This window comes from Mustela erminea, chromosome 20, assembly GCF_009829155.1.
Source record: "Mustela erminea isolate mMusErm1 chromosome 20, mMusErm1.Pri, whole genome shotgun sequence".
Classification (NCBI taxonomy): domain Eukaryota; kingdom Metazoa; phylum Chordata; class Mammalia; order Carnivora; family Mustelidae; genus Mustela; species Mustela erminea.
In genome coordinates this window covers 33,984,074-34,007,957 of record NC_045633.1, presented here as the reverse complement: position 1 = coordinate 34,007,957, position 23,884 = coordinate 33,984,074, and the positions used below count along the sequence as shown (strand labels likewise).

The 23,884-nt window shown below is 44.2% G+C and overlaps 1 protein-coding gene across 3 annotated transcripts in view; it reads right to left on the bottom strand.

The window, feature by feature from the left end:
* The window catches only part of POM121C (POM121 transmembrane nucleoporin C), a 51,058-nt gene that overhangs the window by 5,352 nt on the left and 21,822 nt on the right, over positions 1-23,884 (bottom strand). For 2 of the 3 annotated variants that reach the window (XM_032327014.1, XM_032327015.1), the window contains exons 3-10: positions 19,354-19,569; positions 18,884-19,042; positions 17,175-17,255; positions 15,539-15,710; positions 1,852-1,943; positions 948-1,021; positions 381-505; positions 156-258 (exon numbers count right to left, since the gene is read on the bottom strand). In XM_032327014.1, coding sequence (XP_032182905.1) covers positions 156-258; positions 381-505; positions 948-1,021; positions 1,852-1,943; positions 15,539-15,710; positions 17,175-17,255; positions 18,884-19,042; positions 19,354-19,569 — 1,022 coding nt within the window. Of the gene's footprint in view, positions 1-155; positions 259-380; positions 506-947; positions 1,022-1,851; positions 1,944-15,538; positions 15,711-17,174; positions 17,256-18,883; positions 19,043-19,353; positions 19,570-20,938; positions 21,555-23,884 lie in introns of those variants that run through there. The other variant, XM_032327013.1, reaches the window with a different exon arrangement.

Below are 23,884 nucleotides of genomic sequence, written 5' to 3'. Positions count from 1 at the left end.
GCGTTCGGGGCCTCAGCATCTGCTTATCTGGAAATCCCTCTCCAGTGCCAGTGCTCACGGTTCTCCTGATTCTACTGAGGACCCAAAAGGATTTCTCAGATGAGAAGGACCCAAATAAAACCCTCCGGAGCGTGGAGCTGGTCGCTCTTCCTTACCGGTCCCTTCCGCCAAGGCCTTGTTAAACCACCGCAGCGAAGCTCTCTTTTCCAGTTCGAGGTCCTCGGCGGTGATGGAGTAGCCAAGCTGGGGAGGAGGGGGCTGCCAGAGACAAAGACGAGGGGCCTGTCAGAGAAGCTGGAGGAAGCCTGCACCCGGCTTCCTAGAGCTCGCGATCGCGGTGCTGGGGAGGGCAGGTGTGGACGGACAGAGCAGAGCCCTACCAGCGTCAGCCGGGCCCCTCGCCGCGAGGGCAGCAGCTGAACCTTCCGCTTGCGCTGCCCTGAGCTGCCAGGTGTGGGCGGCGAGCTCCACGAGTTCTGTGCTTTCCACGTGGTCGTATCTGCAGCTGAAGCAACAAACGAGGGCTTGTATTCTTCCTTTTCTCTTCCAGCAATGGCTGGGTTTGTCTACCCACCGGTTCTACACACCGAAACTTCACTGGGTCCCTCTGAAAGGTTCTATCTTCCATGGTTGGGGTCTTGGGTACTGTTCCAACATTATTTTAGACAGGAGGGCCCCCAACACAGGCAGACAAGCGCTTACTACTGGATGGGCACTACCTAGGCCGCCTGCAGATTGCTGCACCTCTGCTGACCGCCAGCCTCCAGTCACGCCGGGCTGCGGTGGAGACCTGCCCGGGCCACAGACTACAAGACAGGCTCTTTCCGCTCTGTGCCTACCAGGCCCTACACGCAGCGGTGCTCATCGTGTGCTTCTGGACAGGCGGCGGGCTGCACACCCTTCAGACGCTCCCACCGCGAGCCACTCCCGCACGCTTCTCAACCTACCTCTCTCTCCCTGGGCCTCCGTGTCTGCTGCCAGCGGCGTCGAAGAACCGGAGCGACGAGAAAGCTCATCTTCTCTGCGGGCGGAAGAGGCACAGGTGTGCTCAGAAACACCTCCTGACTCAGACACGTGGCTGGCTCAGTGGGCTAAGCATCTGCCTTTGGCTCAGATCATGGTCCCAGGGTCCTGAGATGGAGCCCTGCGTCGGGCCCTCTGCTCAGCGGGGAGCCTGCTTTTCCCTCTCCCCAAACCCCTGCTTGTGATCTCTCTCGCTCTCTCAAAATAAATAAAAGTAAAATCTTTAAAAAAAAAAAAAAAAATCAAAACCAAAAAACTCCTCCCCACAGAATACTGGGCAACTTCTTACACCCTCCTAACTACCAACTAGCCAAAGTCCAGACCATCATAATTTAAGATTGCAGTATGCCAAGACAAAAAATTTAAGAAATCAAAAGAAAATTCCTACAAGCCAAAGGGAGCCAGTTCATGGATGCCATGGAGAAACCTCTTACAGGGGGCACAACGCAGCAACCTTTAAAACCTTACTTAAACCTGCCAAGCCCTGAGAGATGTCACATATCTGACCCCAAGAGCAGCGTTCTAGTTGACTTTTGGTGCCTAGAGGGTCAGCTGCAATCTAGAACGTGGCCTCCCCTACCCCTGACGTAACTCACTCTGCTCCCTGTGCTCGCTGTGGCCTCCCTGCACAGCCGGGCTGCTCGGGCTGTGGGATGAGGAAGAGCCTGAGCCTCTAGGGTCAGCATGGAAAACCATAGAGACGAGAGCCGCTCAGGCAGGTACTTCTCACTGTCCTTCTAGATGGCAATGTGATTCGCCAACTCACAGCCGCAGGAAGCCTAAGAGCCAAGCCCGTGTCCCTCAGTTCCGCGAGTCAGGACTCCTTACCTTACTTTCTTGGCCGGCCTCTCTGGTGTCTGGGAGCGGGACGAGGCGGGGCTAGATAAGGGGGAGGAGCTGCGCCCACTTCTCTTCCAAAGCTGAAAGGTACACAGTGACACGACTGAGCCTACGGACAGTGTAACTCTGCCTATCAAGTCTCCTTTTCAGCGACCTACACATTTCTTTACGGGGCGCCTGACCGGCTCAGGTGGCGGACAGTGCGACTCTTAACCTTGGGGTTGTGGGGTCAAGCCCCATGCGGGGTACAGAGATTACTCAAAAATAAAATCCTAGGAAAAAAACCCCAAAAAACATTTGTGAAGGAAAGCGAACTGCCAGGAATAACTACGGGGGAAATAACGTGAACAGGTACGGGAAAGCTTGGCAGTCAGCACGTAAGCGGGAGCGCGCTTTCCGCACACAATAGAAACTGGAACGTTCCATTCCGTCATGGTTTAGCGCCACGACGCATACAAGTTTATAGTATCTCAGAAATGATAAAACTAAGAAACTTTTCCAAACCTCCGCCCAAAACCCTATCACAACGAAGATAAGCCAGTAATCTAGTCCTACTTCGGTTAAATTTTCAGTTTTACTCCAACTTTATTTTTTTAAAAAATGTGCTACCAAGACATGTATGACTTTTGCAGCACCTGTGATGTTTCCTGTTACATGACAATGGTTCAGACACCCCGTCTCTTCTACCAGGCAGTCCCGATAACAAAGACGGTCTGTTCCCACCCTCCCTCCCCTCCTGCAAAGCGGCCTCGCGGCAAAGTAACCGACAGAAAGCACCCGCACGAAGCTCTCTGTCTTTAGCCTAATCACAGCAGCACGGAGCTATCACTGTAGACATTTTTCTCACTGAGGAGCTTCTGGTGATTTCTTAAGTCCACAACAGTTACATCATGTAAGGGGCAGCTGGCTGGCTCAGTTGGCTGAGTGTCCAGCTCTCAGTTTTGGCTCTCGTGATTTCAGGTTGTGAGATGGAACCCCGTGCTCTGTGGGGCGTCTGCCTGGGAGTCTCCCCCCTCGCCCCCACCCCCTTGCACGTGCACTCTAAAATAAATCTAAACAAAAACAAAAACCTCTCTCTGTAAAAGGACTGGCAGGAAGCAAGGACACTCTACTGTATACCCTTTGTACCGTCTCAACTTTCAACCACACTAACATTCCCATAAAACAGAAAAACCTATGCGGGCAGGAAATAAAATATCCCCGAATCAAACAGAAACCATAAAATGAAAAGCAAATGATTTCAGTTAAGTCACCATCTTGAACTGTAAACACGGGAGTCCTGCAAGTCCACAGAAGTATAAGGAACATTACCAAGTGAAAAGTAAGCAAGAGATAGAACAAGTCATAAAAAAAAAGAAAAGAGTTAATCGATGTACCTAGCAGTCAACTTAATTCCGCACTGTGATTCACTTTTTAATTAGCCAAGAACCACTTCAGAGAGGTTCCGTACTTTACACTTGACGATGGAAGACGAGCAAGCGCGCTCCGTCACCAGGAAGTGGCAACGTGGAGAAGGGACAGGAGAGTTCACAAGCTGCCCGCGATCAACCGAAAGGGAACACAGGAGCCCGGGGGAGAGACGATGCCACGCTGGCTTGGAAGAATCGGTAGAGAAGGAAGGGGACGTCGAGGAGCCTTTCACGACTCCCCAAACAGCACCCGAAGAAAGACAAGCCGCAAGGGCTTGCGATGGGACAGACCCATCACCCCACAGCAGGAAAAGAATGAGGAAGGGAAGGCTCCAGGAAGGGATCAGAGATGACAAATGTCCTGGTCTGGCTGATACAGAGAACATGTGAAGGAGCAACGGGGGACACAGAGCGCCAAGCTGGGGTCTGACGTGCTGGAGGCGAAAGGAACTATTCTGACTTTGGAAAATGACGAGTCTCATTAACACACAGAGAGGCCAGCTCACTTACGCTGTAACTGGTTCCCGTCCAACACGTGCACTGATTTTACAATTTTGAAGCCAGAGCTCCTAGCACGGGCCGCCGTAGACCCGGCTATTTCCTAGGGTTCCTTCGTGAGAATGCGCCGAGTCAAAGATCTCTGCTACCACCTGCGCCGAATGTAAGGGCTGTCGCCTTTGCTGATTACTGGAGATAATCACTACACGCCAACACGTTTTTTTCAGAGAAGCTTTAACATGAACTTTCATATAACTTCATCTCCTCTCCCAAAACCTACTTCCGGGAACTTATCACATATGAAAATACCACACGCGAACAGGGAACTGGAAACTCCTGAGAACACCGAACAGCAGTTAGTATCGGGGCTGCATTTCCTACGGGAGGTCACAGGCTCCAGCATCAGTGAGGGCGCTATCACAAACCCTGACCCTCTTTCACGCAACAGCCATGTCCTTCTAGAGCAACATTCCCGCTGGGGACAAGCAGCAAACACTGGAGAAGATGCGGCCTACACGTTTGAAAGCGGGGCCGTGCCAGGGAAGAGCTACCAGGCCAGGGGGACATCGTGGAGACAAGGGAAGAGGAGCCAAGGGCGTTTAGGTCCCCTTTTCCTCTCCCGGTGACTGCCAATTCCAAAAGGAGAAGCTGCAGTTGAGAGGCTGAGAGAAGCTTCTGGCAGTCTCACGTGGTTGCAAAGACAACGAATTCAGGGCTTTCCAAAGTACAGGGGCCTTACCATGATCTAAAGCTTCTGGTTGGGATCCTCAAGGCTCCGAACAGGGACAGAGGGGAAATCAGAAACGAACCAGCCCTCACCAGAAGTGACCACCAACTCAGAATCAGGTCAAGTCCTCCCACACAGAAGTCCTTGGCTCCTATCCTAGCTATTGCCAGAGGCGAGATAAAAAAGCTAAACCTCTCTGGAGAAAGATACCATCATTCAGAGCTTCAAGTCATTACCGCATTTTTTTCCCCCAATGTCTGACAGAGGAATACAGCAGCAACAAAAATCAAATATATAAGAAAGTAACATTTAACCAATAACCCAGAAGAAGAAAGCAGACATCAGAAGACACAGAAGATTCAAATATCGGAATTACTGAATAAGACTTTAGAAGAACTGTTATTATAATAATTTAAATAACAATATGGAGAATCCTGGCAGACAAACAGTTAACTCTAAGAAGGATAACAGTAATGATTTAAGAATGCAATGGGTAGGCTGAAATAGCACAGAGCTAAAGGAAATTGGTAGACTAGACAATGGAAGAAGTGGGGGGTGGGTACAAAACGAAGGGAAACAAAGACAGACATAGGACAAAAGGAAAAGGTTTAACGTGTACTGGAACACTGAGAGAGGGGAGAATATAGGGCAACATCTGAAGAGAAAATGACCTCAAAACAGTCAAAAGACCTTAAGCCACATGACATACCCCAAGGAATGGCATATTAACCATTAGGTGAGCACTTAATGAAAATTTTTTTCTCAAGTGAAGTTGAAACACATACCAAAAGCGAACATACGCTGGGCCATAGAGCAAATGTATTTCAAGGATTGATAGAAGCACGTCTTGTGAACTAGTGGAATTTAACTAAAAAACCAGTAACAGAAAGATAACAAAACAATTAACTGTTTTGAAATTAAGCAATGTACTTCTAAGTATAGAAATCAAAAAACAACTGGAAATGGAAATCAGAAAGTATTTGATCTGAATGAAATTGAAAAATACTTCTATTTCAAGACTGGGATGTAGATAAGGCTCATGAGAAATGTATAACCTTTAAGATATATGTATGTGTTTGTATGTTAGAAAAGGGAAAAGGCTGAAAAAACCCAGTGACCTAAGAATCTGGATAAAAGAATCAGTAAGAGGGATGCCTGGGTGGCTCAGTCGGTTAAGCATCTGCCTTCAGCTCAGCTCAAGATCCGACCCTCAGGATCAAGTCTTATATCTGGCTCCTCGCTCAGCAGGGAGTCGGCTTCCTCCTCTACCTGCTGCTCTCCCTCCTTACGCTCTCTTTCTATCTGACAAATAAATAAATAAAATCAAAAAAAGAAAAAAAGGGGCGCCTGGGTGGCTCAGTGGGTTAAAGCCTCTGCCTTCGGCTCAGGTTATGATCCCAGGGTCCTGGGATGGAGCCCTGCATCGGGCTCTCTGCTCAGCCAGGAGCCTGCTTCCTCCTCTCTCTCTGCCTGCCTCTCTGCCTGCATGTGATCTCTGTCTGTCAAATAAATAAATAAAAATCTTAAAAAAAAAAAAAAAAAAAGACTGCTTGGGTAGCTCAGTTGGTTAAGCACCCGACTCTTGATTTCAAGTTCAGGTCTCAATCACCGTGTCATGAGTTCAAGCCCCACAGTTCCATGCTGGTCATGGAGCCTACTTAAAAAAAAAAATAAATTAAAAAAAGAAGGAAATAGTATGTAGAAGGCCAGAAATTAAATATATAGAAAAACATGTAATAGAGTGACTCCTAAAATTGGTTATCTGATGACACAACCTTGAAAAAGGAATTTCCTTAATCCAATAAAGACTATCTACCCAAAATCTACATCAGGGCACTTGATGGTACAGTTAAGTGGCTGACTTTTGGTTTTGGCGCAGGTTGTGATCTCAGGGTCGTAGGATCAAGCCCCATGTTGGGCTCCATGCTCAGCTTGGAGTCTGCTTGAGACTCTCTCTCCCTCCCTCCACCCCCAGCCCATGTACTCTCTCTAAATCTTAAAACAACAACAATAACAAAAAAACCAATCGTAAGACTCCTGTATCAAACAGTATATATAACAGGAAATGTGGAGAGCACTCCCTCTGAGATCAAGGAAAACAAAGATGTTTGTGACCACTTCTATTCAACATCATACTTCAGATCTTAACCAAATACAATAAGGCATAAAACAATATGAGAACAGTGAGAGAAAAGAGCTGTCATTGTAGACAATAGGACATACATACAAATAGCCTAAAGAATATATGGGTGCCTGGGTGGCTCAGTTGGTTGAGCCACTCCCTTCGCCTCAGGTCATGATCCCGGAGTCCTGCATCGGGCTGCCTGCTCCATGGGGGTCTGCTTCTCCCTTGACCCTCACCTCTTTCATGCGCACTCTCTCTCTCTCTCTCTCAAATAAATAAAATTTTAAAAATACATATATACAGATGAGGGGCACCTGGGTGGCTCAGTGGGTTAAGCCTCTGCCTTCGGCTCAGGTCATCATCTCAGGGTCCTGGGATCAAGCCCCACATCGGGCTCTCTGCTCACCAGGGAGCCTGCTTCCCCGCCCCCTCTGCCTGCCTCTCTGCCTACTTGTGATCTGTCAAATAAATAAATAAAATCTTTAAAAAAAAAAAAAAAATATATATATATACACAGATGAATGTTATGGAATTTAGCAAATTTTCTGAATATGATAATCAGTAGTATTTGAATATATCAGCAAGAGATTTTAATAAGCCACTTATAATAGCATCAAAAGATATATCTAGGGATATGTTTAATATGTAAAACCATTACACAGAGCAGTTAAAGATGATGTAAATAAGTAAAAGATATACAATGTTCATGGACTGGAAGATTCAATGACATTTGTAAAAATGTCATTTCTCTTCAAAATAACTTGTAGATTAAAGGCAATCTTAATATCTCAGCAAGTGGCCGTTCTTTCTTTTAGCAGAAATTAATGAGTTGATTCTAAACTTACAGAGAAATGCAAAGGGTCAAGAGCCAAGACAATTCTGAAGAGGAATGAGACAAATAAAGTTGGATGACTTATCCTACTACACATCAAAACTAAAAGACTGTGTGGGACAGCACAGAAAAAAAGATATAGGGCAGAAAAACAGACCAATGGAACACAACAAAATCTAGAAATGGATCCACATATATATATATACTTAAATTGTAACTAAGGCAGTACCACACAGCAACAGGAAAAGGATGGTCCAATATTTCAATAAATGTTGCTAAGTCAAGTGGACATTTCAACGGAAAAACACTAATTTTGATGGCCACTTCCCACCATATACAAAAATCAACTTCAAAAAATCAACAACAAAGAATAAAGCTTCTAAAAGGTAGCATATCATCATCATGACTTTAGGTAGACAAAGAGTTCCTAAACAGTGCACACGAAACATTAGCCATAGGCGTAAAGTAAAGAAATTGAAGTGGTGAGACACAGAGTAGGAGAGTGATTTGTTGTAACACATACTACTTACAGAGAGCTTGTATCTAGAATATATAAAGAATTTCTATAAATCAGTGACAAAAAGACAAACAACAGAAAAGGGCCAAGAAACCTGAATAGGCACTTCATGAAAAAGGAAATATAAATGGCTAATGAACAGCTCCTACCTCCAGCTCATTCGCAGTCAGCAATTACAATCACACGTAACCACCACAGGGAAAACTGCATGCCCACTGACGGGGGTAATCAGAGCGACTGGCAACGTCAAGGGTTAGTGAGGGTGTGTAACCACATGAACAAAATCTCACACTGCACTGGGAAAACAATCACCTGAAACGTAACTTTATTTTATTTTACTTTTATTTATTTATGAGACTCCAGGATCGTGACCTGAGCTACAGGCAGACACTTAACCAACTGAGCCACCCGGGTGCCCCTGAAATGTAACTTTAAAAAATGTCTCAACAACATCTCCTACAACTGGGCATCACACATACTTCACATATACGCACCAAAGAACTTAATATAAGAACATCTGGAGCAACATTACGCATTATAGCTCAAAATTGGAAACCCAATGTCCAACCGCAGGAGGAAAAACTTAATTATGGTATATTCCTACAAAGAAAATGAAAGCCTTATTGCTACACGCAACAACCTGGATGAGTCTCACAAGGAAAACAGCTGAGTGAGAGAAGCCAAACACAAAAGAAAGTGTATCCTGGTCACCATTGATGTAAAGTTTAAAAATATTCTTAAATATTTTTTAAAAATAGTGCTACTACTGGGGCACCTGGGTGCCCCAGTGGGTTAAGCCTCTGCTTTTAGCTCAGATTGTGATCTCAGGGTCCTGGGATTGAGCCCCACATTGGGCTCTCTGCTCAGCGGGGAGCCTGCTTCCCCCTTTCTACCTACTTGTGATCTCTGTCAGATAAATAAATAAAATCTTAAAAAATAAATAAATAAAATAAATAATAATATTTAAAAAAAATCAGTGCTACTACTAAAGAAGGAATAGGTATGGGGGGACTTCTGGGTGTCAAAAGTTATTACTTGACCTGGGTGGTAGTTAAATGGAGACGCACACTTTAGCTATTTGTTTTTCTACATTATACTCTAATTAAAAAAACAAACAAAACAAAAACTATAGATCTGACACAAAATGCTATGCAATATATGATTAAAAAAAGAGACAAAAAAGCATGTATGTGCTGACCCCATTGTGTAACACACACCAAAAATTCTGTGTATTATCTGTGTTCACATACCTAGTATGAATGTCAACAACAGGTACCTATGGGACAGAAGCAGGGACAGCCAGGACAGGGGAATCTTATTTTACTTAACAGCTAGCTATACTTACAAACTTTTTGAAATCAGGAAAGGTACCACCGGCAGCACATGTCATGAATTCCAACAAGCAGAGTATAAAGTAAAAAAAGGCTTCCCTCCTACCTCAACCTCAAACCTTATTCCCAGTTTCTAACAAAATCTATCGAAATTACTCTATGCACATTAAAAAAAAAATCAAAGAAACCTGGAAGCACAAGTACCAGACGACACTATACACACAGCTCTGCACCTTGCTTTGGCTCTATTAAGCTACTTATTCTGACAGTTACACAGTACTGCAACTTACAGAAATACTGTCAACCAGCCCCCTGAAAAGGTACATTTACATGGTTTCCGAGTTTCTATTATTAAAATGTTACAGCCAACATCCTCATGTATGCTTCTGAGGGTATGTACAGAATTAATTCCTAAGGAACAGACCTGCTGGGTCAAAAGGCACATGCATCGCAAGGGCCCATGCATCGCTAATACTGGTACTTACTGCCACATTGCTCTCCAGGGGATTGTACCAATGGACACTCCCATCAGCAATGCACAAGAAGCCCATTTTTGCAAATACTTTTATGGTTTTTATTTCACATCTAAATCTTTAGTTCATTTGGAATATGTGTCTCGAATACATGAAAATCGGCCCCAACTCACTCTGAAGAGACACAAATATGGGGCGCCTGGGGGGCTCAGTGGCTTAAACGTCTGACTCAATCTCAGCTCAGGTCATGGAATCCCACCCTGCGTCAGGCTCTGTGCCTGCCAGAGTCTGCTTGAGATTTTCTCTCTCCCCCTCTGCTCCCCAACCCCCATATGCACATGCTCTCCAAATAAATAAAATCTCTCTCTCTCTCTCTCTCTCTCTCTCACACACACACACACACACACACAGCTCCTCACCTAGCTCGTAAAAACCCAAAGCTGTGACAACCTGATCTACTGGTGTGGCGGCGGTCACTCGTACGATGCTAACGGGAATGCCAACGGTACGTCCTCTGAGGAGGGAATTTAACAGTATCTAGCTAAACCGTATATGCATCTAACTGCTGGCCAGGGAAATCTGTATTCCAGGCAATCTATCCAAGAAGTGCAATGGCCATAGAGGGAAAAGACAGGAATTAAGGCATTCCCTGCAGGACGATGTCACAGCAGAAAACGGAAAAAGCCCAGTGTTGATCAACAGAGGACAGGAGTAACTGCAGTTACTATACAGGAAAGATGAAGCGAGCCTCAAACTTGTACGTCCTGCTGCCTCACACAGACATTGATCTGTATAGAGTTTTAAGAAAAAAAGACAGTGGAAGGACAACTGAAAAGTAATTAAAAATAGGAAGGGAACAATGTGGAGTAGAAAGAGGCTGAAATTGTGGACTTCTCTGAGTATATTTTGTTTTCTCATATGTTCTCTTTGGAACAATTTTTATTTTACTTATATTCATTTACATTTGTTCACTTACATTATTTATTCTTATTTTTTTAAATGGAGGCTCCATGCCGGGCAGGGAGCCCAAAGTGGGGCTTGAAGTCACAACCCTCAGATCAAGACCAGCTGACATCAAGTCAGGTGCTTATCCAACCAAGCCATCCAGGTGCCCCAGCACAACTATTTTTTTTTACGGTTTTAGTTATACAATTTTTCTTTTTAACAGATTTTATTTTAAAGTAATCTCTACACCCAGTGTGGGCTTGGAACTCACCCTAAGATCAAGAGTCACATTATACACTGACCAAAACAGCCATGTACCCCTTTTCTTTGGAACAATTAAAGTATTTTATTTTACATATTTAAAAACAAACTATTTAAAGAAAAAGAAAACCCCAAAACATTAAAATATACTGGACAGATAAATCTTATTGTATATCAAGTTGGTGGTATACCCAACTGAGAACAGTGAATTCATGTCACCCTAAAACACGTTATTTTGACTGTATCAAAAATAATTCCTTTTTTTATGGGGCACCTGGGTGGCTCAGTGGGTTAAAGCCTCTCTGCCTTCGGCTCAGGTCATGATCCCAGGGCCCTGGGACGGAGCCCCTCATCAGGAGGAACCTGTTTCCTCCTCTCTCTCTGCCTGCCTCTCTGCCTACTTGTGATCTCTGTCTGTCAAATAAATAAATAAAATCTTAAAAAAAAAATTCTTTTTTAAAAAAAGATTTATTTATTTGACACAGATAGAGAGAGAAGGAACACAAGCAGGGGGAGTGGGAGAGGGAGAAACAGGCTTCCCACCAAGCAGGGAGCCCAATGTGGGACTCAATCCCAGGGCCCTAGGATCATGACCTGAGCTGAAGGCAGACACCTACCTAACAGCTGCCCCACCCAGGTGCCCTCAAAAATAATTCTTAAGCCGGTTCGTAATTTTACTGTTTATAATGCACTGATACCATTATTTTCAAATTTGTTTACTGGGGCCAGTCAAATAAGTGGTTATGAAGCAACACTTTTTGTGTAAGAATACCTAAAAACGAGGGGCACCGGAATGGTTCAGTTGGTTAAGTGTAAAGCTCTTGATTTCAGCAGAGGTCATGATTTCGGGGTGGTGAGATCGAGCTCCACATCGGGCTTTGCACTCAGTGCAGTGTCTACTCAAGATTCTCTCTCTCCCTCTGCCCCTCCCCCTGCTGGCACTTTCTCTGAAAGAAATGAAATCTTAAAACAAAAATGTAAAATCAAAGAAATTATGTAAAAAGTTCTGTATCCTAAATCTAAACTTGAAATATCAATACGAACTAATGACTAGAGAGTTTTCTCTTTCTAGAGATGTGGGTAATCTTAACTCCCCAGAATTCACTGTAGTCTACAAAGATCATTTCCAACTGAAAAAAAAACCAAGGTCACTTGAACAAATAACCACCTTCAATTTCAGTTGGAAATGTACAAGATAATTTTTTTTTTTAAAGCTAAAGAGCAACAAAGTTATTTATCAAAAACTACCTGGGTCAAAACAAAAGGATACAGGAGCCAATTTTAAAGGGCTCCCACTTGCCAAAAGTGGAAAACTTTGTGCCTCAAAGTGATAGGTCTATACAAATTCAGAGGTTCTTAAGGATAATCACAACAGCAAAAACCTCACTGGTCACTTCCGGAGTTGACTCTGGCATCAGCGCCTTCTCATTATCCAGTCACTCCCACAGGTAGGGCATATTCTTCTGTACAGAGTTTCAGTTAATAAATGCAGAGGAAATGACAGGATAGATTATTACCATTTTGTAACCCAGTAAAACCATGGACCTAGAAAGATGATAAATGGCTGCTAAAATCATCAGATAAAAAACGGAAAAACCGGGGCGCCTGGGTGGCTCAGTGGGTTAAAGCCTCTGTCTTCAGCTCAGGTCTTGATCTCAGGGTCCTGGGATAGGGCTCCACATTGGGCTCTCTGCTCAGTGGGGAGCCTGCTTCCCCGCCCCCTGCCTGCTTGTGATCTCTGTCAAATGAATAAATAAAACCTTTAAAAAAAAAAAAAAAAAAAGAAAACAGAAAAATTACAACAGAAGAATCTGACTTAAACTGCTGAGCCCAGGGATCATTACCAACCTCACAAGATGGAGGCAGCCGGACCTCATGTGCTCCTGGTGTGATGCAATCATAGGTATGCAATGTTCTGGCAAAATAACTGAACTTGAACCTAATCAAGCCTCAGGACTGAACTTCCCATTTATATGGAACATATGGGATCGTGTACATGTTAAAATGATGCCATGACGATGGAAACTTAATCTACAATGTGAGAAATTCTACAGAATGATCCAGTTTTTTCAAAGGAAGAAAAAAATAGTAGTATTATAGATTGAAAGAGTCTAAGAGACATAGGAACCAAATGGAAAGAATTGATGTTTAGTCCCTCACTCAAACAAAGGAACTATAATAAGATTGTTTGGGGTAACAGGCAATCTGAATACAGGGAGATATTAATGAATACTGAGGGGCACCTGGGTGGCTCAGATGGTTGGGCGTCTGCCTTCGGCTAGGGTTATAATCTCTGGGTCCTGGGATCGAGCCCCATGTCGGGCTCCCAGCTGAGCAGGGAGTCTGCTTCTCCCCTGCTAGTACTGTCTCTCTCTCAAATGAATTAAAAGAAAAACCCCCAAAACAAATATTAAGGAATTACTATTGTTTAAGAGGAATAATGCCACCCTGGTTATTAATGTTTACAAAAAGTTTTAAAATACACTGAAGTCCTATAGATTAAATGACAGGTTTGTAATTTACTATAAAACACAAGGACAAACATAGTGTGGGGGCAGACTGAGGTAACAAGACAGACAAAATGCTGGTAACTAACCAGTGAAGCTAGAGGGAGATCCATGAGATTCCCTTTCCTTTTGTGTACACTTGAAATTTGACCTAATAAAACAATGTTGTTAAGAACAGATGAGCACAGGTGTACTTCAAGTTTTACTGCACTTTGCAAATTTTGTTTTTAACAAACTGAGGGTCTGCAGCAAATCTACTTCAAGCCAAATCTACTGGTGCCATTTTCCTAACAGCATTCGCTCACTTCACGTCTCTATCTCACATTTCGGTTATGTGTTGTGGTATTTCCAACTTTTCATTACTCCCTTCATGACGGTGACGTGATCTTTGATGCTACTTTTCTAATAGTGAAGCCACAAACCACACCCTTATAAGGCAGCTGACTTAAACAAGTATGCGTGCTCTGACTGTCCCATTAACTGGCAGTGGTCCCATCTCTCTCTCTCCCAGCCTCCCTATGCGCTGAGCTACTACAGTATTGCAATTACACCAGTTAACAACCCTACAGTGGCCTCTTAATTGTTCAGCTGAAGGAAAGAGTCGCATGTCTCACACTTTAAATCAAAAGCTACAAATGAACAAGCTTAGTAAGGAAGGCAGATCAAAAGTTGAGACACGCTGAATGCCAGGCTTCTTGCTCCCAACAGCCCGGCTGTGAATGCAAAGGAAAAGTTCTCGAAGGAAATGAAAAGTATTACCCTAACGAACACAATAAATGGTAAGAAAGTGAGAAGGCCTTATTATTGACATGGAGAAAGTCTGAGTGGTCTGGGGAGAAGATCAAACCAGCCACAACATCGCCTTAAGCCGAAGCCTAAACCAGAGCAAGGCCTCACTCCTCAATTGCACGAAAGCGGAGAGCTGAGGAAGAGATGAGTGTGGAGCTAGCAGAGGCTGACGCAGTGAGAGGTTTTGGGAAGAAGCCGTCTCTACAACAAGGGAGATGTAGAAGCTGGAGGTCATCCAGAAGATCTAGCTAAAATCACTCACGAAGGGGACAATGCCAAACAAAATTTCGAAAGAAAGAGCCTATTCTGGAAAACGACGCCATCTAGGACCTTCATAACTACAGAGAAGTCAGTGTCTGGCCTCAAAGCTTCAAAGGTCAGGCCGACTCTTGTTAGGGGCTAATGCCACCGGTGACTTGAAGTTGAAGCCAGTACTCACTCACCATTCTGAAAATCCTAGGGCCCTTCAGAATTATTCTCAGTCTGCCTGCTGTGGTTGTTGTGGTTGTTCCCACTGGTCGGGCTCAGGCCTTCAACTTTCGTTCATGTTATTGTAAAAGCCTTCTGGATTACCTTATCTCAAGTTTTCTCCCCTCAAATCTCTTCCTCCGTGAACTTTTTTTTTCTTTGCTACTATATATAGGGTACCACTTACTAACATGCATTGTAAGGACTATCTTTTCAAGCATTACCTTCAATCTTTACAATAATCCTTGGGAAATGAGAAAAGGAAAGTTGAAGTGATGTACCAGCCTGAGGCCCTATAAGCTACTAAGTGTCAAAGCCAAAATCTGAATCCAAGTCTGTCTGGCAGCAAAGCTTGCTCTGTTTGTTCCTAGGCCATACTATATCCTCTTTCTAAGAAAGAACTGCCATTTTTTCTACAAAAGAATTTTTTAAAATTTACAATATTTTAAAAACTTTCAATTCTCAATGATGACAGGATGGATTTTTTTTATGATCCAGTGCAATCGGACTGAATCTGTCTTTTCGATCAAATTAATACCATTTATTGAATTACTCATTCTTTGACCATTTATCTGCAATCCTGGCTGTTTTGTATCCGCTGTCCCCACCTGCTCCGGGTTACTTTCTGGGCTTTCTATCCCATTCCCTGAGTCTAAGTCATCACTCCAGGGTTTGCATCTTCTGTTCGCTCAGAGCTCACCCCAGTATCTGACAGGCGGAACGTGGTTAGTAAACACGGGCTCCTCAGTTAATGCTCGGAACATCCTTCTCCCATGTCACAAGAAGAACGTACCTGAGAGAAACCTTGAGTCGAACTGTAAGAACTGGTAATGGCATTGCGGCTGGAGCTAGGGATGCCACCTGTGTATGTGCTCGTCAAGGAGCTCACGGAAGAGGTGCGAGATCTCTTATTCGAGTGGTCATCGGAGCTCTGGGAATTAAGACCTCTCTTCAGAGAGCCAGGTCTGACAAAAGAGAAAAAGACAGTGAATGTGTCATTGAAGGCAGCATTCTTTAAAGCCTTCATCCATGGTCGCAAGAAATTTCTTAAATAAACTTAATTAAAAAGGATAAAGCTCTTAATGCTATTGCTACCACTTCAGCTCAATATCTCAGACAAAGTCAGGAAGGGAAAGCTAAATATTTAAATGTATTTAAGAAATTAAATGCATGACTCCACTTACACAATATTCTAGGGGAAAAACCTCACACTAATCTACAATGACAAAAAGCACATCAGTGGATGCCTGGGGCTGGGGCAGGACTGCAGGAAGGTGTTACTAAGGGGCATGGGGCAACTCTGAAGGTGACTGTTAGGTTTATTACTTTTGCTATGGCAATGATTTAACAGGTGTATACATGTCAGAACTTATCTAGACTGTACACTTTAAAACGGCAGTTTTTTATAATGTCAATTGTACCTCAATAAACCTACTAGAAAAATCAGAGTTAAGAGGAACCAACCAATTTTTCTAAGCTTCCAACCTAAACAATCTTTCCTGGAGAAGTCCTCCAACCTTTGTTACAATGTAGACAACTCACTTTCTCCTACAGTGAGGAACATCAACCACAGATTCTTACACTGGATGAAAATGTATTTCCTCTAACTTCCACCTATGGATCTACTTGGAGCCCAAACGAACAAATGTTAGCCTTTTCTTCATGCAACTGGTTAAGGTTGCATGAAGCTCTTGCAATGGTTTTTGGTAACCATTATCCCTCCCCCCCTCATTTCCTCATTCCCCTTGAGACTTCTCTCTCTTGGGTTAAGACCTTATACCCTCCAAGCCCACGCATACACGGTCACCACCCTGTAACATCTTACAGTTGCTTCACTCGGAATGAACGTCAGGTTGCTTGTTGTCCCTTACAGTGCCGGCCATCGAACCAAGCACAACACTGCACAGACAACGAGGGCACAAGCGAGGACAGAAGGACCCCCCGCCTGCCCCATTCTAGTCTTTGTTCTGCTACCAGCACAGGCTGGGAGCACACCAGCTCTTTCGGCACACTCCTGACTCAATAAGTACGTAAGTTATCTTAAGTCTTTTCACACAGATTTCCAAGACACTTTCCCTTTCATCCAAACCCTAAATGTATTTAAACTCAAATGTACCAACTTAACATTTATCTTACATTTCATACTGCTGCACTTTAACTATCACACAAACCTGTTTTTATACACGGTTATTAGATACATATACAAATTCTCTTACCCTTACCATATTTTTATCCATATTAATGAAAAAATATTAAAAGAAATTAGAAGATGGTTATTGTGGGACATTACTCAAAATGTTCTTCTCTGATGTCAAAGATCTGAACCTGGACTAATAAAGCAATACAAACACACGGAGGAAAATCTGTAGGACAACAGCTCTCACGATGCCCTTCCCCCATCTACCTCATTCAGATGGATTCTCACTTACTTAGGCACAAAAGAAGCAGGGACTCCATTGGCCACCAGGGGCTCAAATGCTGAATGTCCACTCCCACTGCTATCGTGGCGCCTGTGACAAATTAAAAAACCCTCAATTAAATGAACTGACTTTTTTTTTTCTTAGAGCATGCTCTCATACTCCTGGAACCTTAAAGTATTTCTGTGGCCTGCAGAAATGGCTAGACAAGAAAAAGGTTGCTTCAAACCCTAAAGATTCTAAAAGGTAGATTCATTCTAAGACCGTCCTAATAATAATGAGTACAAAAATGCTTCAAGACCTTTTGAACTTATTCAGGTGTATTATTTGCTAACTTCTCTCCAAAGTGTAACAATCACAAACTTAATACCCTACCAGCCACAAATAAAAAACAAAAAACAGAAACATTTTTAGGGACTAACCCACACATCCCCTAGTGCTCTGGACGTTAATATGGCAAGTCTGTTAGGGAAAAACTTCACATATCACACATAAGGGCCTATGCATGGCACCCAGAATCACTGCCTACTCCAAGTGTGAGAGAAATGATACAGAATCCTCAGTTACAGGGTCACTGGAGTCAAGAAATATTTTAACCTTGGAGAGTATGAGAGACTCATCTGGACCGTAAGAATGACTAAGATTCCCTCTCCGACCTCCACATCCCCCGCTCCTGGCCACCCCTGCTTAGCTTGCGGACATCGGTTCACAGTGCTCACTTAAAAACCATCTGTACGCATCATTAGATCTTCCTGAGTCACATAAAAACACTTCTATTTATTAATGTCTCCCCACCTAACTCTGCATTGGTAGTACCAAAGAGGGCCAACTTGGTAGGATGTGAATGGTCTGGCTTAGGTAATGGTTGTATTTAATGAGTGTGGGGTCCATGGTCTCCTCAGAGTGTTTCCTGGAGCAACAAACACGAAGAAACCCCCTCTCATTAGTCTGTTTATTGTCCTGTTGTGTTTCTTCTTTTCTTTTTTTTACTTCTATACACATACAATCTAGAATTCCTTATTTTATTATCCAAGTCCCATAGGGCCTCTGTCTTACTCACTGCTCTATCCACAGTACTGAACAGGCCCAGGCACACACTAGGTGCTCAGTCTGCCAAACTGAAAGATGAGTGAAACCCTTAACTGAGTCTTGGAAAGCAGTTGTCACACCTAGTGACTTCCCCTCCGCTCTCCCCACCACCCAGGACACAGACTGCTTATGCCATTTTCATTAAAGTATCAGGAACCAAATAATGGAATTGGTTTTACTCTCATTACTGATAAATCTACCATATTCCAGTTGTGACTTTTCCTCCCCAAGCAGTTCCTTTGGCACCACTATGACATCTGAATGATGGTTACCCAAATAACTGAGTAACATAAGCTGGTGAAGGGAAGATTTTTAGCATTCTCTCTAAAAAAAAAAAATAAAATTTAGCACATTTATATCAAAAGTATGAGGCTGACATGGCTAATAGCTGTCACCTAATCTCTAATACTCAGGGGAAAGGTAAGTTATAACATTTAACCTGTACATTAGGACGTTAACAGCATCCAAGCCCTTGTTACCAAGCTCTTCTATAGAATCCAAAGAAGGGCACCTACTGAGGCTCACAAACTGTGGAGGTGTGGCCTCTGTTTCTTTTTGGGCAGGATCAGTATTTCAACAAATTACAGGAGTCTGTGTCAGAGGCCTGTTTAGTACTCTGCGGGGCCTGTTACCTTCTTTTATTTTCCTGGCTATCAGAAAATACTTGGTCTTCCTCCTCCACGGTCCTTTTCTTCCTCTCCTTGAGGGCACTCAGTACGGTCTCCTTCGCACATGGGTCTGGGGCATTACTTGATGGTGAGGACAGGGTTGAGTTGACTGTCTGCTCTGGTCTATAATGAAAAACAAGATTCTGGTATTAAACTATGTTAATGACTACGCCATATAGCACAGACTTCAGTCACTGGAAATCAGAAGCTAACTAATAAGGAAAAGTATACACTGACAGAAACTGCCCTTAGAATTACAGCTACAATCTAAGACCAAAATAAAACAAAACACTGTTCAAGGACTAGAGTCAGGGATTTCTCATTCAAGTAAGCACTTCTTCCCTTTTTGGCTTTAGAGTTGTTTTGTCAGAGAACAGCTGTGGAAAAACAGGTGAAAATAAACAGGGGTTTAGTCTGCCAGTAGTAACACTCACAATGGTGAACGAGTTCGTTTACTATCCGGAGGAGCAATCCTCACTGTCACTGGGCTGCACACCATTTTGGAATTACGAGCAGACAGCACAGTCTTCTTGTGATAACCATTCCAGCACACTGTAGGAAGTACGCCCAGAAGGGAATACTGGGCCTGTTGGATTGGATAGCGTCTTCGAGGTGTTATCATAAAGCGATTTGATAAAGTCCCACAATCCCTGTGGAGAACAGGAGACATATTATAGAACCAAAGAAGCTTGAAGGAATGGCAGAAATGTAAATTGCTGGAGAATCAGTGGGTTCAGTTATCTTCCAGAGAGCTTAAACCACTTAAAAAAATAAAAAAAGGTTTTATTTATTTATTTAGAGAAATTGAGCACACGCGGGGGAGGGGCAGAAAAAGAGGGGGAGATAATCTCAAGCAGACCGCCCTGAGTGCACAGAGCCTGATGCAGGACTTCCTCTCACAAACCTGAGATCACAACCTTAGCCTAAACCAAGAGCTGCATGCTCAACTGACTGAGCCACCCAGGCGCCCTTAAACTTTTTTTTTTTTAAGATTTTATTTATTTATCTGACAGAAAGAGTGATCACAAGTAGGCAGAGGGGCAGGCAGACAGAGATGGGGGGAGCAGGCTCTCTGCCGAGCAGAGAGGCTGATGTGGGGCTCAATCCCCGGACCCTGAGATCATGACCTGAGCCAAAGGCAGAAGCTTAACCCTTAATCCACTGAGCCATCCAGGCGCCCCTTTAAACTGCTTTTTGAGCCACAAAAAACACAGCATTTTTATGGCAACGCTCCCCCATTCCATCTAAGGATGGAAAGTGGCAGCTGCTCAGCAGCTGTCCCTACAATGGACTTCAACAATTGAGAGGAAAGTTGAAAACCTTGCCCACACCAGGGAAAAAAAAAAAAAAAAAAGATGCAGTGAAAGATAAGTGTGTGTTAGGACATGCAAGGAGGGACTCTTCAAGAATTCGTAGATCTTTTCAATCTTTTATGCTGAGTCACAAGTAATAAACACCAAAAGTCAAACATTTTGACACCTAAGTTCATCTTTCAACTAAATGTACTAATCGATAATCTAATATTTTCACCAAAGTTTTATATTCTCTTGTAATGGTCAGCTATTGGGACAAAATGTAAATGCCCTTTTAATTGGATCTTTATCAATCAAGTTTTATTAAAGAGGGGTCTTCTGGGAACACCTCTTTGAGCTCGGCTAACTGACCTAATTGCTCTTATTGGTTCAAAGAAAAAATACAGCAAAACACACTATTATAACTACTCTAGAAAGATCGAGATATTTTCACCAGAAGTAGGGACATTTTAGTAGCTTATCAAGTGTTTTTCGAAAGGCTATATTAAAATTCAGTTTTAAAAACTGTAAAAAAGGGAAGAGCTCTGGCATCACATCTTATTCCAAGGCAGCGGACGGTTGACACACTGCAAGGTGTTTCAAGAGGACAAAGCGACACAGAATCCACTTTTGACTTGATGAAAGAGAAAATCGGATTTAAAAGTCAAGCTCTCCATTCAAAGCCGGTCGAGAGAACGGAGGGTGTGGGGAAGTTGAGCGATCTTACCGGTGGGAAGGCCTCCTAGAGGATCGAAGAAGAGGAGTGGGGAGAGAGGGGTGAACGTGGTGCACACGATGGGCCGAGTGCGCGGGCGGCGCGGCGCGGGCGGGAGTGCGGCGGCGGCCAGGCCTCTCCAGCAGGTCCCTGGCCTCCGGGGCGGGGGCAGGCTGCGGGGGGCCGGGCTTGCCCAGGTAACTGCCCATGAGGAGCAGTTCGGCGGGGTCGGGTCCTTCGAGCAGGGTCCGCGGCTCTAGGAGGTTTCCGTTCACCGCTGACTTGGCTGGAGGCGAGGCGTGCAGGGTCCGCTGGCGCCGCGCGTTCCGAACGAGCGAGGAGAGGGCGCGCGAACCGCGGGGCTCGCGGCTCAGTCCCCACCAGGCCGCGGTGGCCCCCACGGCCAGCCAGGCCAGCGCCGCCGCCGCCGGCACCAGGTACAGCACGAGGCCGAACAGCGACAGGCCGAGGAGCGCCGCCCCGCCCCGGCCCCCGCAGCCCCCGCCCCGGCCCCGGCCGTCCCTGACGCTTGCTATCGGCCGCCGCCGCTCGCCTCCGCCAGCCGCCGCAGCCGCCGGAGACATCGCGGCTCCGCGCCGCGGAGAAGACTTAAATATCCCAGCGTGCACCGCGCCGCGCGCCGCGTCACCGCGCGCCGGTTGCGTCACTGCGCAGGCGACTCGTACGCGCAGCCGCCCCGGGCAACGCCGCAGCTGCCTGGCAACGCGCTCGACCGGACCCCGCTCTGCAACTGCGGCCTCCAGAAGCTGCGAGGTAGTCTAACCGGGGCTTCTGCGCGCCCACCGAGCGGCACCCACCCCGAGGTGACCCGGTAGAAGAGTCGCGTTAAAATTAAAAGCTCTCGAAAGAGACCGCTCACGTAATGCTCGATCCCTGTTGTTTTCTAGAGGGCAGAACTCCCCGGAAGAGGTGGTCACCCGGCACCTTTTTCACGACTGCTACCAGAGGTGGTGAGTTTTTCTGCTGCCCTGTTTCGGCCAAAGGGGGTTTACATGCACAGCAACAGAGAAAAGCCAGGCCAGCCCAGACCAGCCACCCTTGTTAAATGTGGATCTAATTCTAATAAACTCCGGATCAAGCAGGCTAGTAGTGTCAGAGACTGCGGATCAAGCCTGAAGCTGCAAGCTAAGTTTGATTTCCTTCCGTACAAATTGGTTAAGTGGGACAGTTGCCTACCAAATTTCACATCATGGTTCAGAATCGGGTAGATTTTGAGGATTTGTGATCAATTTAACGATGTTAAATATGGTCTGGGAAAGTAGATGGGTGGTTGACAAGGGCTGGGGAGCATGTTGGGGGTGGGAAAATGGAGAATGACTGCTAAAGGGTAGGGTTTTCTTTGTGGGGGGACAAAAAAAGTCTTAGAATTAGATTATGGTGGGGTTGCACAACCCTGTGAATTCTATGGTCTATGAATTTTATCTTAATAAAACCATCTAAAAAAAAAGTCTTGGAGGTCTCCCGATTCAGATTTTGATCTAGCTCAGCTTCCTAGGCCATTCATTCACTCCACTGCCAATAGACATGAAAAGACAGGGTCTCTGATGTCTAGTGGAGAAGAAAGATGTGTAAGCAGAAAGCTAGTCACTGTGGCCAGCATGATAACAGAGGAACAGAAGAGAGAGGGGATGATTAAGGAGAAGACAGGCTTGGAGGTTTCTTGAGCCAACAAGAACTGGGCTAAAATCAAGGCACTGTGCAGAAGCACAGAGATGGAAAGGAGTCTGGCTGGAGATTAGGAGGTTTGAGGGAATAGAGAGGTTAGAAAGATAGGCACGGCTCAGTACAGAGGCCTCTAGAGGAACCTAAAGAGATGAGAAAGGCAGGTAGTTCTCCCCAACCCATTGCAAGTGTAATTTTGCTTCTCTCTGTTTGATTTCATGAAAGACTTCATTTGAAAAGAAAATGGGATGGGCTGTGTTACTTAGGAATAGATCTCTGCAGTAGCAGTTGAAGAGCCGGACAAGAGCCACACACCAGTGAGTTAAATTGTGAATGGAAAACCAGGAAGTAGAGGCAGTGAGTGCAAAATTCCCATTCAAGGAATCTGGATAAGGAAGAAGAAAGTATCTAGCTCAGCAAATTATCATATATTACTGATATTCAGAGGAAGAGCCAGACATAAAAGCCATCAGTGTACACATGCCATGAGACTAAGATTACTTGGGAATTAATACAGATGGAGAGGTGAGACTTGAGCCTCAGGACACCCCACTGTTTAGAGGTTGAAGAAATGCACACACAAACCTGCCAATCATTTAGTAAAATATAAATATGAATGCATTAAAATTTAACACTTCTGTATGGGAAAAGAACATAGATGCTAAAAGACAAGCTAAGACTGCTAAGAAACAACTAATACAAACCAAAAAAACCTCATATAATTCATTTAAAAACCAAGGAACTAGAATTTATAAGGAACTCCTAAGAATCACTACAAAAAGACTCAACTGTAAAAAAAGGACAAGTGATATAAAAATGTAATTTACTGAATAGGAAACCCAAATGGCCAATAATAATACATATGTACATGTATATCTGTAAATACTTCAGTAATCTAGGAAATCTTTATTGAAGTAACAAGAAACCATTTTGCATTCCCTTTGCAGAAGTAGAAAAATTTAATAGTTCAGCAAGATTAAATTTTGGAAGGATGTGGAACAAATGGAATGCTGTGCTGTTTGTAGATATGTAAAACTACAATTTGGAAAGCAACATGACAATATCTAATAAGACTGAAGAAATAGGTACCTTATAACCTTGCAATTCCATTTCTGGGTACAATGACGATTGCAGCATCATTTGTATTATTGACAATTTGAACACACCTAAATGTCTAATGTCTACCAACCAAGAATGGAGGAACAGTGGCATAATTTATATAATGAAATACTATAAAAGCAACTGAAAATTAACCACCTTCCCAGCCATAATTAA